The sequence below is a fragment of the Oryx dammah genome, unplaced genomic scaffold (assembly GCF_014754425.2).
Source record: "Oryx dammah isolate SB20612 unplaced genomic scaffold, SCBI_Odam_1.1 HiC_scaffold_18, whole genome shotgun sequence".
Taxonomy (NCBI): domain Eukaryota; kingdom Metazoa; phylum Chordata; class Mammalia; order Artiodactyla; family Bovidae; genus Oryx; species Oryx dammah.
In genome coordinates this window covers 10,134,314-10,148,013 of record NW_024070202.1, presented here as the reverse complement: position 1 = coordinate 10,148,013, position 13,700 = coordinate 10,134,314, and the positions used below count along the sequence as shown (strand labels likewise).

Sequence of the window (13,700 nt, the reverse complement as noted above, 5' to 3'; positions counted from 1 at the left end):
GTTCACTGTCAAACAGTCAATTTATAACTGCAATCTATAAATCTACATTTACTCTCCACTTCAATATGACCCTATTCTGATCACTGTACTAAAACTGCACTCGTTCACATCATCAGGAATTTCCTAACAATTAAGTTCTTATCTTCAATTCTTGTTTTAACCTTAAACTGCTAATAATTCATTTATATCCTGATCTCTTTATTACCTCAGTTTCCATAACTACCCATCTTTTTAACAGGTCTCTTAATTTTTTTCAGAACAACCTCTCTTTTACCTATGATGATGGCTCTACTTTCCTATCTCCTCAATGGAAGCAAACTCACTTTCTGAGTCTATTTTCTTCTCTGGACATCTTCCTTCCTTCCAGAGAGCACATCCATTCTTAAAGTCACTTATCTTTTGGTGGCTTCTATGCATACACTTTGTAAACTGTAAACTTTTATTGGAACCCAAATGACAGACAGTGGCAGCAGAATCATGGTTTTTCTCAAAGGGCTTCTACTATTATTTCAGTGATAATTCTTAATGCACTATCACCCTGACTACTACCTGACCTTGAGGCCATATTCTAAATTTTTATGGGTTTCCCTGGTGGCTCAGCTGGTAAAAGAATCTATCTGCAATGTACGAGACCTGGGTTTTATCCCTGTGTTGGGAAGATTTCCTAGAGAAGGGAAAGGCTACTCACTCCAATACTCTGGCCTGGAGAATTACATGGACTGTACAGTCCATGGGAGTCACAAAGAGTCTAAGGTCCATTTCTCTTGCACATTCCATCATTATCTCATATTCAGTTGAGCTCCCCTCAAAATAACCGTCTTCTCTGTTACAGCCTCAACTTCTTGTCATAACACTATTATTCCAGTAGTTACCAAGATATACTTTCAGTTCCCTTTACATCTTACCTTTTATGCAACATTATTTTTGAGTACCTGTAATTGTATTATAGAGGTTAGGCATATTGTTAAGAAAATAGATTAAGTACCTGCCCTTACAGTGTTTGCACAGCAAGGAAGCTTAGGAGAAAACTGAATTTCAATCCATTTGTAAGAATTTAATAACTCGTGAAATACAAGAATCCATCCCCCCCCCAAAAAAAACTGGAAACTCTATTTTAATTCTCAAAGCTTGATATTAACATATGCTCTGACAAACACATGCTCTAATAAAGATTTTATATTTTATTCATACCAAAAGACAGGCCCCTTTCATATTCTAGGAAGCACAAGAAATTATCCTATAAAATCTAAGCAACAAGCACTCTAATTTCCCATTTTATACATGCCTATCCAAACTAGAACATGTGGACTCCAAAGTCTAAACAGTGCTTTTGCTACATCAAATAGTAACTATCTATGAATATGGATTCAGTTTCCCAGGAAAGAAGCACTGTGGTATAGTATGATGTAAACACATAGCATTTAGGTTCAGAGAGATACAGATGCAAACTAGCTCTTAAACTGTAAACTGCCCTTCTTTTACCATATTATTAAGTCTAAGAAGAGGGGAAAGTTGTGCCTGCTGTTGCAGGTACCATAGAGCTAAAGGAAATGGGGATTAAATCAAGGCCGTATTACAGTTTACTTTATGGCTACTAAAGTATATTGTCCTTGGCTAGGTATACTTCTTTGTCCACCCATATATGTCATGTGTTAGGAATCTAGCCAAGCTTAGTCAGAGTCTATACCGAAGCTAGCAAGCAGGTATGCCAGGTTACATGAGGCAGTATGAGAAAATAATGGCCATCAACTTGTTACGAGTTTAGAAAGTAAACACAGTGAAACATTTGAAGCTATCTAAAACATAAACAGTTAAAACAGAGCTAGTATTTCACTTAATGCTGATGTGTGCTATTTATCCTTACTCTATTGAATTCATGACATAGTGTTAGTTCAGTTCAGTCGCTCAGTCATGTCTGACTCTTTGTGACCCCATGACTATAGCACGCCAGGCCTCCCTGTCCATCACCAACTCCCGGAGTTTACTCAAACTCATGTCCATTGAGTTGGTGATGCCATCCAACCATCTCATCCTCTGTTGTCTCCTTCTCCTCCCGCCTTCAATCTTCCCAGTACCAGGGATTTTTCCTATGAGTCACTTGTTTTTATCAGGTGGCCAAAGTATTGGAGTTTCAGCTTTAGCATCAGTCCTTCCAATGAATATTCAGAACTGTTCTCCTTTAGGATAGACGGGCTGGATCTCCTTGCAGTCCAAGGGACTCTCAAGTCTTCTCCAACACCATAGTTCAAAAGCATCTATTCTTCGGCGCTCAGCTTTCTTTATAGTCCAACTCTCACGTCCATACACAACTACTGAAAAACCGTATCCTTGACTAGACGTACCTTTGTTGGCAAAGTAATGTCTCTGCTTTTTAATATGCTATCTAGGTTGTTGACAGAGAAGGCAATGGCAACCCACTCCAGGACTCTTGCCTGGAAAATCCCATGGACAGAGGAGCCTGGTAGGCTGCAGTCCATGGGGTCGCTGAGGGTCGGACACGACTGAGTGACTTCACTTTCACTCTTCACTTTCATGCACTGGAGAGGGAGATGGCCACCCACTCCAGGGTTCTTGCCTGGAGAATCCCAGCGACGGCGGAGCCTGGTGGGCTGCCGTCTATGGGGTCGCACAGAGTCGGACACGACTGAAGTGACTTAGCAGCAGCAGCAGCAGCAGGTTTGTCATAACTTTTCTTCTAAGGAGTAAGCATCTTTTAATTTCATGGCTGCAATCACCATCTGCAGTGATTTTGGAGCCCAGAAAAATAAAGTCAGCCACTGTTTCCATTATTTCCCCATCTATTTGCCATGAAGTGATGGGACCAAATGCCATGATATTAATTTTCTGAATGTTGAGCTTTAAACCACCTTTTTCACTCTCCTCTTACACTTTCATCAACAGGCTCTTTAGTTCTTCTTCACTTTCTGCCATAAAGGTGGTGTCATCTGCATATCTGAGGTTATTGATATTTCTCCCAGCGATCTTGATTCCAGCTTGTGCTTCCACCAGTCCGGAGTTTCTCATGGTGTACTCTGCATTTAAGTTAAATAAGCAGGGTGACAATATACATCTTTGATGTACTACTTTCCCTATTTGGAACCAGTCTGTTGTTCCATGTCCAGTTCTAACTGTTGCTTCCTGACCTGCATACAGATTTCTCAAGAGGTAGGTCAGGTTGTCTTGTATTCCCATCTCCTTCAGAATTTTCCACAGTTTGTGGTGATCCACACAGTCAAAGGCTTTGGCATAGTCAATAAAGCAGAAACAGATGTTTTTCTGGAACTCTCTTGCTGTTTAAGTGTTAAGTGACATAGTGTTAAAAGTTATTTAATTACAAAATTGACTAAACAATTAAAATAATAATATGATTTGTGATTTTCTCTGCACTAAATAAATTTTGAAAAAAGATACAGATTAAAGAAATTAGAGTTGTCTAATCTTAGGAAAGGAGAGCAGTAAAGTAATTTCTGATTCTAGGACAGCATGTTAAAGGCTTTAATAAAGAAATTATCAATCATTCATCTCTAAACAATTAAGAAAAAAGAAAAAACAAACACTTTAGACTGAAATTGAAAGTATGAAGTAAAACTGTAAGTATAAAGTATATGGCCAAATCATAAAAACAGTAATTTTTAAAGAGAATTTACAGTCACCTTTTTCTTCAGGTCTTTAAACACTCATCAATAGAATGATAAGCAGAAGGTGGAGACAAATACATCCCTTCTAAGAGAAACCAATTATATTGATCAAATCAGCAATTTTTAAACTTTCTGGTAGTAAACTTTTATAACTTTTACAAATTTAAAAATTACTGAAGATTCGTATTGGGAAACTGGGATTGACATATACACACTGCTGCTGCTGCTGCTGCTGCTGCTAAGTCGCTTCAGTCGTGTCTGACTCTGTGCCATCCGATAGACGGCAGCCCACCAGGCTCCCCCGTCCCTGGGATTCTCCAGGCAAGAACACTGGAGTGGGTTGCCATTTCCTTCTCCAATGCATGAAAGTGAAAAGTGAAAGTGAAGTCACTCAGTCGTGTCCGACTCTTCGCAACCTCATGGACTGCAGCCTCCCAGGCTCCTCCGTCCATGGGATTTTCCAGGCAAGAGTATTGCAGTGGGTTGCCACTGCCTTCTCTGTATTATTTTACACACTACTATGTAGTATTTTAGTGTATAGTATTTTACACACTACTATATGTAAAATGGATAACTATAATAAGGACTGATTTTATAAAACAGAGAATTCTACTGAAGACTCTGTAATGACCTTTATAGGAAAAGAATCTAAAAAAGACTGGATACATGTATATGAATAACTGATTTACTCTACTCTAAAGGAGAAACACAACATTGTAAATCAACTATACTCCAATAAAAATTTTTTAAAAAGATCTCTAAGAGCCTTTGTTTATATGAGCGATACTCATATTAAAAATTAAAATAAATTTATCCATTAAAAATAAACTCATTATATATTTGAAATTTGTAATATCTTAAAATGAAAAATAACTATATTTTCTAAAAAAATTAAGTGAACACAATGGCATTGTTTTACAAGTTTACAAATCTTTTTAAACATTTACCTAATAGAAGATTCTCATAGTATTAAATCAGTTATGATATGTTTCATTTGGGTTGAAGCATATGAAGAAAATCCAGCCTTAGATAATTAGAAAAGAGAGAATTGTTTTAAAATAGCCTTTTCAGACAAGTGTGAATATTCATATTTGATACCAAAAACTCAACAAGTGGTCATTTCTTAGATTACCTACAGTATAAAATTTGAAATCTTATCAATGAACTTTTGCAATGTTTAAAAATCTACCGGTTTACCTTATATTTTGAATAAATCTTTTACCCATGCATAACTGCAAAAAAATCATATACTTATCTTCTGAAAAATACTAATTCACTAAGTTATACAGATCTTCTAGATTTTGTCACATTTCATTATAGAGTATTTTAAAAACTCATGTTAATTTATATCACTGCCAATCTTATTTAGAAAGTCCCTACGTACTAGTAAGCTGTCAAGCCTAAGGCAGTAAATATAAATATAAGTTTTCAAAATTCCAGTACTCACTGGCAAGCTCAATCATCTTTTATTGTTGTTATTAGTTTAAATGTTTTCATGAAAAAATAAGCATCAACATTTCAACTCACCTCTCAAACAACAGTACAAGTGTTCTTCCTCAAAGCTATCGGCATTTATCAGTACTTTGTGTATTCTTCTCATTTATAGACTAATGAAAAGATGTGTACTCAAGGACGGAGATTAATTAACATTAGTAATTCTATTGCTTCATCGAGGAAATCTTAAGTAAAACTGGCTTTTTTTTTTTTTAAACAGCAAGTGGCCGGCAGTGAGGAAAACCGTGATGATTAGTAAGGTTTGGTGCCACTGCCTTGATTCACCCAAAAGCGTTGGCAGTTTTATCCTCCATTTTCTGCACTATCACCACAAATGTCAACTCAGTGAAAAACGCAAATAACATGTTAACATTAGTATTGATCTAAATACTAAGAATAGTTTTGATCTACTTTACCTCCTTGAAAGTATCTCAGGATCTGCAAGTCCTCAGAACGCACTTTAAGACTCACTAGATTAGACATGAAAACAACCTAAATGTCCGCCGACAGATGAACAGATAAAAAAGATGTGGTGCATAATAGAGTGAAATATTTACTACCCAGCCATAAAAAGGAATGAAACAAAGCCTGAAGCAACATGGATGGACACAGAGACCACCGTAACAAGTGAAGCAAGTCAGAAAGACAAAGACAAACACCATATGATATCACTTATATATGGGATCTAAAACCTGACACAATTAGACCTAAATATGAAGCAGAAACAAAATCAAGGACACAGAGAACAGACTGGTGGTTACCAAGGGAAGTGGTGGGAGAGGGCAGGAGTGAGAGTCTGAGACTAGCAGATGCAAACCGATATATATAGAATGGATAAACAACAAGGTCCTACTGTACAGAACAGGAAAGTATATTCAACATCCTGTGATAAACTACAATGGAAAACATATGGAAAAGAATATATGTATAATTCAATCACTTTATTGTACAGAAATTTATACAGCATTGCAAATCAACTACACTTGAATACAACTAAAAAAAAAAAACTCAATGGATTAGATACATCTCTTAAATAAAGTTTTCCAATTTTATAAAGTATATTTTAAATTATACTATAAATGATTAAAAAGTATTTTCCTACTTGAGTTCTTTTATGTTAAAATAGATGTATTACCTTAGTAATAACATTCAAAAACATTTTACTGTGGTATTCTAAGAAAGTTTTAATTAATCACATAACAAGACCTGATATTAAATGTTATTGTTAGTGTACAAGACCTGATATTAAATGTTATTGTTAGTGTTCAATATTCAGAACCTAAAGCAACAGTTTCATAATCTCACTGAAAATGTTCAAATCCAAAACAGCAAAAAAAAAAAAAAAAAAGTAAAACAAATCCAAAGCAAAGATTGAATAGACTAAGTAATCAAGAATTAATCTTCTTAGAGCATTACTGTTTAGCAGTGTATTTGTAATATTTACAATCTAGTCAGAGATGTTTATTTTTTTTATTTTTTGACAAGTTTAAAACATGTATTTAAAATACAATTTATAAAATGCCTCATCTGCCAACTCAGGAGCCCGCAGTGTGGGTAGGGTGGGCATGCCCGCCGGACCAGCAGAGCAGGACGGCAGGGGCAGAGATGTTTAATAACAACTGGATGATTTAAAATCTAAGTTATAGGAATTTCTGAGAACAAAGAATACTGCAGGTCAGAACAGTTGGTAATGAATTCATAAAAAGGCAGAAATCAAGTGAGGACTTAAAGGACAGGGAATTAGAGAAGAAACAAGACATTTCAGAATCAGGGATTAACAATAAAGCTAAGGGGGTGGCATTTTTTAAAAGTGGGAAAAGTAAGAGGGAAGGCAACCAGTCTGACTGATATGATCATGTTGGAGAATAATGAGAGATTAGGCTGACTCGGCAGAATGAGGGCAGAGAAGGCTTTAGAAGCCAAGTGAAATGAGGCAAACAATAGTGTACCACTACAGTTTTCTTATGACAGAATACTGAAAAGGATAAACTTTTAGCAAGATTAACCCGAACATGGGACCTGAAGAGGAAAAGACTTGCAAAAGGAACATTTAGGAGTCAAGTACTTTCAATATTGGAAGAAGGGGTTGATAACAGTAAACAAAGTTTTAGGCAACAGGAATGGAAAGACATGAACCCAACAGATAAGACGACGTGAACTTTGCATTAGTAACAGGTTAGGTAGAGGAGATGAGTAAGTCAAGGATAATCTGAAGATATTTAGGGTTACAAATTTGAGAAATAATAGAACTATACACTAGGCATCATTAAACATAACACATTCACTTAATTATACAAACTATTTTACAAACAAGGAAACTGAAATCCAGAGTAACTAATTTGTCTTGCTAATAAGTATTTTAGGATTCCAGGGGGACTGGTAAAGATCCCACCCGCAAATGCAGGAGATGAAAGAGATGTGGGTTCAATCCCTGAGTCAGGAAGATCCCCTGGAGAAGGGCACGGCAACCCACTCCAGTATTTTTGCCTGGAGAATCTCATGGACAGAGGAGCCTGGTGGGCTACAGTCCATGAGGTCACACAGAGTCGGACAGGACTGAAATGACTTAGCACAATAAGTGTTTTAGGCACTCCTGACATACAGGCTTATCTGACTGGAGAGATAAAAGGCTATCACAGTGCTGAAAGCCTAAAGACTATAGTCATCTGCCTACATGGGCAGTTAGCTTTGCCATTTATAAGTTGCAGAGTTCTGATAAGTTGCTTAATCTTTCTGAGCTTCAGTTTTCTCACTTCTGAAATGCAGATGATAGACGATCTTATAGAGCTATAATGAGAATTTACTGAGACAAGGCACGTAGAGCAGTTAGTAGTGCCTAGAAAACAGTAAGCCCTCAACACGTTTGCCATTATTTATTTAGTACAATATGACAGTGTAATTAACATAGGGAACATCCATTTTTGAAAGAAAAAATGTAAAATTTCAAACAAGATTAGGTGGCGGTGGCTTCTAAGTGGGTGTTTTTAGAGAAATGAAAACGAGATAAATGAAAAATGGAGAGGTAATAGAAATATCTCTTTTTAAATCAAGAAATACCTATTTTATTTTTAAGAGGTTACAAAAATACCTACTTGATAATCATAGGCCTGAATAAACTAAGTTATTCATGGAATTTTTCTCATTCACAAATCCTGATCGTAAAGATAGTATCTGTGCAATGACTTTTAGAAAGGTTCTATTTACTTTGTGTAAGATACTATGCTAGACGCTAGAAATACAAAGAAAGTCCTTTTAAAAAGCTGTAATTTAGGCAGGCAAAGAGTAGGTTTACAAAATTACAAAACCAATGGGATAGTGTATACCACACAAGTAATACAAACAAAAAAGAACCATAGAAGTTCAAAAGAAGACTGACATTCCTTGTGGACTGAAGTTCCTTGTGGATTGAAGTTCCTTACAGGTTGTGACAGGATAAGACAGAAAAAGAATGCCTAGGGCCTTGCTGTTAAGTCACTTTAGCCTGCCAGACTTCTTTGTCCATGGAATTCTCCAGGCAAGAATACTGGAGTGGGTTGCCATTTCCTTCTCCAAGAGATCTTCCTGACCCAGGGACCTAACCCCATCTCCTACATTAGCAGGCAGATAGATTCTTTACCACTGAGCCACCCGGGAAGCCCAGGACATTGAAGGAAGGCTAAAATTTAGGTAAGAAAGAGAGGGCCGAGAGGAGTGATGCTCCCGGGAAACAGCGTTATGAATGTGGCAGACAGAACACCCCTGGCATGGTTCAGGGACACCAGAAAGAGCAGCTTAATTTGAACAACAAATCTGTATAAAAAGAAACAGAGAAAGGATGGAAAAGCTTTTTGTCAAGTTCTAAAGTACTCAGAATGCCGATTTAAGAATTATATTACACTGCATAAGCAAAGAAGTGCTTCTTTCTCTTCTACCACCAGACTTCCACAGCTGCACAATCTACTACTAAAAACACTACATTTATTTTGGAACTACTTTTCTATCTTTTGCTTCTTTCATCTTATAAGTTAGCAAATATCAAATTTAATTCCCATGTAATTAAGAATAATTCACATACTGCTATCACTAAGGCTTTCTTCCTAAAGAGATTTTTTTTTCAAGTTTCTTAGTATAGATATTTTCAGTTTCAAGAAAATGTTTTACTTTTTAGAAAAGTCTTTTCAAGTAACTAAACCTTTTAAGAGAAGGAAACTCAAATCTGATCAAGAATAGGTAAGGCAAACACATCAGTTTTTCAACTTAAATTGCCTTGGACACCATTTCCTGCAATTTTTTGATAGATGGCAAGTACTTTTCTAGAACTGAAACATTGTAAATTAAAACACTACACTGTTATAAAGAATTCATACTATGAAACATACTGAGGATCAAAATGTATTTACAGTAAAAAGAATATGTGAACTAACCTCACAAATGAAACACATAATAAAAAAAACCATACTTAATAATTTAGGCATATTCAGTTTTACAAAGTTTAGTTCACTATAATACCACAACATGCACACATGTATGCATGTACTCTCAAAGACCAGTGTTTTTTTTCCCTTTCTCTAAACTGTTACCAATTGGTTTCCAGTAATACTTACCCTAAAATTCTATTCATTCCATGTCTAGCAGCATAGTGTAATGGAGTATTGTGCTGGTAGGGCTCCCCATAAGATGTATTTGGATCAAGGGATTCTTTTAGCTGAGGGTTGCTTTCATATATTTGGCAGGCCAGGTTTTCATCACCATTGATGAGTGCTTTACGAAATTTGGTGGTTGAACTTCCCATGTTTTGTTTTGCTTTTTTCTGATAGGCAATGGCACTTTTTTCCTTCACCCTTCAGCCACTTCTTAAATGCTTCTGCAACATGTTTCACATTCTAATGGAGGAAAAAATATTAGATTGTAAAACCAATAATTATGAATCAGTATCCTAAGGAAAAAATACCACAATTAGGAATACTAATAAAATCTAGGAAGCACATATAAGGGAAAGAATTATGTTTTACCAAATTTGTCTTAATAGCCCCCCAAAATTTAATGATTAATATTGCCCAAACTAACTTCTTAAACTGTAATATTTTCCCATACAGAAAGTGACAGTTTCACAGGCTGTACTTTATACTATAAAGTTACATATATACATGGTCTTTTCAATTTTCTCCTTCAGAGGCAGGAAATGAGTTTGACTAAAATTTATGGTTGAATACACTTAAATTCTTGTATAAATTACATATAAATCTGATTCAGCCAATTTCTAGGATAATGAAAAATATAGGAAATTTTGCTCATATAAGAACTCTAGAATATGTTAAATTACAATAAAGTAAAATGAAATTGTTCAGTACTTAGAAGGACCTCAAAGAAAAGATTTTTCAAATGTAAATACAGAGGGCTATACAACTCACAGCAAATGAGTAAAACTAACTACAACTAATTACACTCAGAATAATGAAATCATGATTATTCTACCATAATACCATTACATTTATTTTCTTCTACTGTAAATAACTCAAAACAAGGCTGAAAACATGAACTGTTTATGCCTACTGTACTTGGAAAGAGGTTATAATAAAGATCACAGGTATTTACTACTGAAGCAATGTGAGGTGGGTAGGGGAAAGACAAGAAAACAATCACTTAATTTGGAGTATGAAATCTCACATTTACCTACACTAGCTATGTAATTGTAACTACCCTCCTAAAGCCTCAGGTTACGTCTATACAGTAAAAGGAAACAACCATTTCTTAAGGACAACAGTCAGGATTATGAGAGCTACTTTTATAAGTACCTACCACAGACCTTGGCTAGTACGCTTAATAAATGCTAGTTTTGTTCCATTCCAATAAATGTTTCTGAATCTAGTCTTCAGCCATTATCAAAATCAGTCATAAAGAAAACAGCCCATGCAAAGGAAGGTATGAAACAAAAGGTTTATTCAATTGGTGAGTACCTCTAATGTTGTGCTAATAGAAGACAAAACTGAAAATAGGTTGTGGCCAGACTAAGAAATGTATCCTTTAACTGGTAAAGAATGGATGAAAGTGAAAGTGAAAATCACTCAAAGAGTAAGAAATATGTCTTTCCCTAATTTCCTGATTATCTTTTAATTGTGAAGGGCTCTATAATTTTCTTTTCTTCATTTGGTGGCTCAGAGGTTAAAGAGTTTGCCTCCAATGTGGCAGACCCAGGTTTGATCCCTGGGTTGGGAAGAGCCCCAGGAGAAGGAAATGGCAACCCGCTCCAGTATTGATGCCTGGAGAATCCCATGGATGGAGGAGCCTGGTGGGCTACAGTCCACGGAGTCGCAAAGAGTCAAACATGACTGAGTGACTTCACTTTCACTTTCTATGATTTTTGTTTTTAATAAGAAAGAAATATGCTTTTCTGATTCTTTATTTTTTTGTGGATATAAGGTAACACTTCAATAGTGTATGTGACATTTAAACTATACCTCCAATTGTATTAATTAATGTTTGCACTCAGATTTTTGTTTACAATGAACTACACTATGGCTCAAATTTTAAAAATTATAGTAAGAGGGTTAAGCTCAAGGGTCATATGTTAGGGGAGTGGAGGTGCATAGAACCAGCTGCTACAATAAGTAACCTTACAAGGGAGTGTAACATTCCTCAATAGACTCTTCCAGTTTGACATCTTATTTCTAAAGGTTATCTTTAGTATCAGTTAAATTAAGAGTAGGGGCCAATTATTTTGTTGAGGCCAACCTTCAGCCCGTAATAATGACTTTAAAAATAGTTTACTTTTGTAGTAAAAGGTAACATATTAGGAGATAGATATTTATTTTTGAAGAACTTCATCTTCTATAAAGGATTTCTGGGAGTAGTTCATTAATTTAAGTGCACTCGAGGCAGTTTATTAACCTATGAATGAGGAAACTGGGAGACATGCATTGAATCACAGAAGCAGAAAGGACTATATTTAAATCATACCAGCCTATCTTTCCAAATAGGAAAGCTTTTGAACATTCATGGGTTGTTGCTTGCCTTCATCATTATCTTATTGCTCTGGTCCCAGTCTAATGCTTCAGTAAGACTGAAATTTATGCTACAGAGTGTACAGTCAGTTTACAGTACCTCTAAACAAAGTAAGGTTTAGTGCAGGTATCAGCAAACTTTTCCCATAAAAGACCAGATAGTAAAATATCTACTTTTGAGTCATATGGCTCCCTGAGTCATATCATCTCTGTCATAAGTACTCAACGCGGCTGTTACAGCTTGAAAGCCACAGGCAGTATCTAATCGTAGAATAGCTGTGGTCGTGTTCTATAAATTTCATTTACAAAAGTAAGACTGGAGATGTGGGCCCATGAGCTGTAGGTTGCCAGTCAACCCCTGATGTGGTGGAAGGAAAATAGCTGGTTTGGAATCCCACATCTACTTCTTAGTACTAATAACACAAATCATTTAACCTCTCTGTACCTTAATTTTTTCCTATGTAAAAAAGGGATAAGGCCACCTACCCTGCAGAATTGTCAAGATTACCTAGGTTAAGTATGTAATACAGTGCATACTAGGTACTCACTAAATTTTATATCCTTCTCCTATCTACAAGCCATTGGTTAAGAGTTGCTGCCTTTAAAGAACTCAATATTCAAATTCTTTTCAAAAGACAGTGAAACCTTAAGAAAAATGTCACCTACTCTAAGTTTTATATCAGAATTGATATGTACCTGGTAGTCTAAATTTCATCATTTATTGGGGGTCTAACCTTTGACAAGATAAAAACTATGTATTTTTTTCAACAGTCTTCTGAATCACAGTTAACTCCTCTTTCACTAATTTTCTAAGTCACTGCCAGTATTAACAAAGGTCTCTCCAATATAAATGCACTTATAAATACTAAGTGAAAGGCATACAAAATTTAGTACAAAGCCAGAGCAGGAGACAGAATCTCACACTGGAGGTACACGGAAAACACACACATGAACATACATAAGGCAGGGAGCAGGAGGTCTTTTGGAAAAGACCCTGATGCTGGGAAAGATTGGGGGCAGGAGGAGAAGGAGACGACAGAGGATGAGATGGCTGGATGGCATCACCAACTCGATGGACATGGGTTTGGGTGGACTCCAGGAGTTGGTGATGGACAGGGAGGCCTGGCGTGCTGCGGTTCATGGGGTCGCAGAGTCGGACACGACTGAGCGGCTGCACTGAGCTGAACTGCGGAGGCCTTACTCCAAAACGCTACTACAAATGCAATACGGTGAGTGGTTCGGGAATTAGCCTGCCTAACTGCACATTAAGTTGAAGTCAAGGGTGGCTCTAACCTTGGCAGCTTCCTGCAAGAAGTTCATGAACATCTGCAGTCTACTGCAAAACTTGTGGGTATTAGAGTGTACTATCAAGATGATCTGAGCTGAGAAAAACCCCTTAACCAAGACAGCAACTTTCCTGTAAGATGTATTCCAGAAATAAAATGTCCAGACAAACATGAAAGTATTATGCTGACAGTTCTAGAAAACTCGCTGCGGCAGTTCGGCTGCCTGAGGTTTCTGAGCAACCAAGGAAAGAGATAATCCAGCAAATTCTGGCTGCTGCTGGACACCATTTATATCTATACAG

General features: G+C 36.4%; 1 protein-coding gene across 2 annotated transcripts in view; it reads right to left on the bottom strand.

Annotated features, from left to right (window-relative positions):
* The window catches only part of ANKIB1 (ankyrin repeat and IBR domain containing 1), a 158,701-nt gene that overhangs the window by 86,853 nt on the left and 58,148 nt on the right, over positions 1-13,700 (bottom strand). For both annotated transcript variants that reach the window (XM_040260264.1, XM_040260265.1), the window contains exon 2: positions 9,716-9,994. In XM_040260264.1, the coding sequence (XP_040116198.1) occupies positions 9,716-9,903 (188 nt within the window). In that variant the 5' untranslated portion in view covers positions 9,904-9,994. The remainder of the gene's footprint in view (positions 1-9,715; positions 9,995-13,700) is intronic.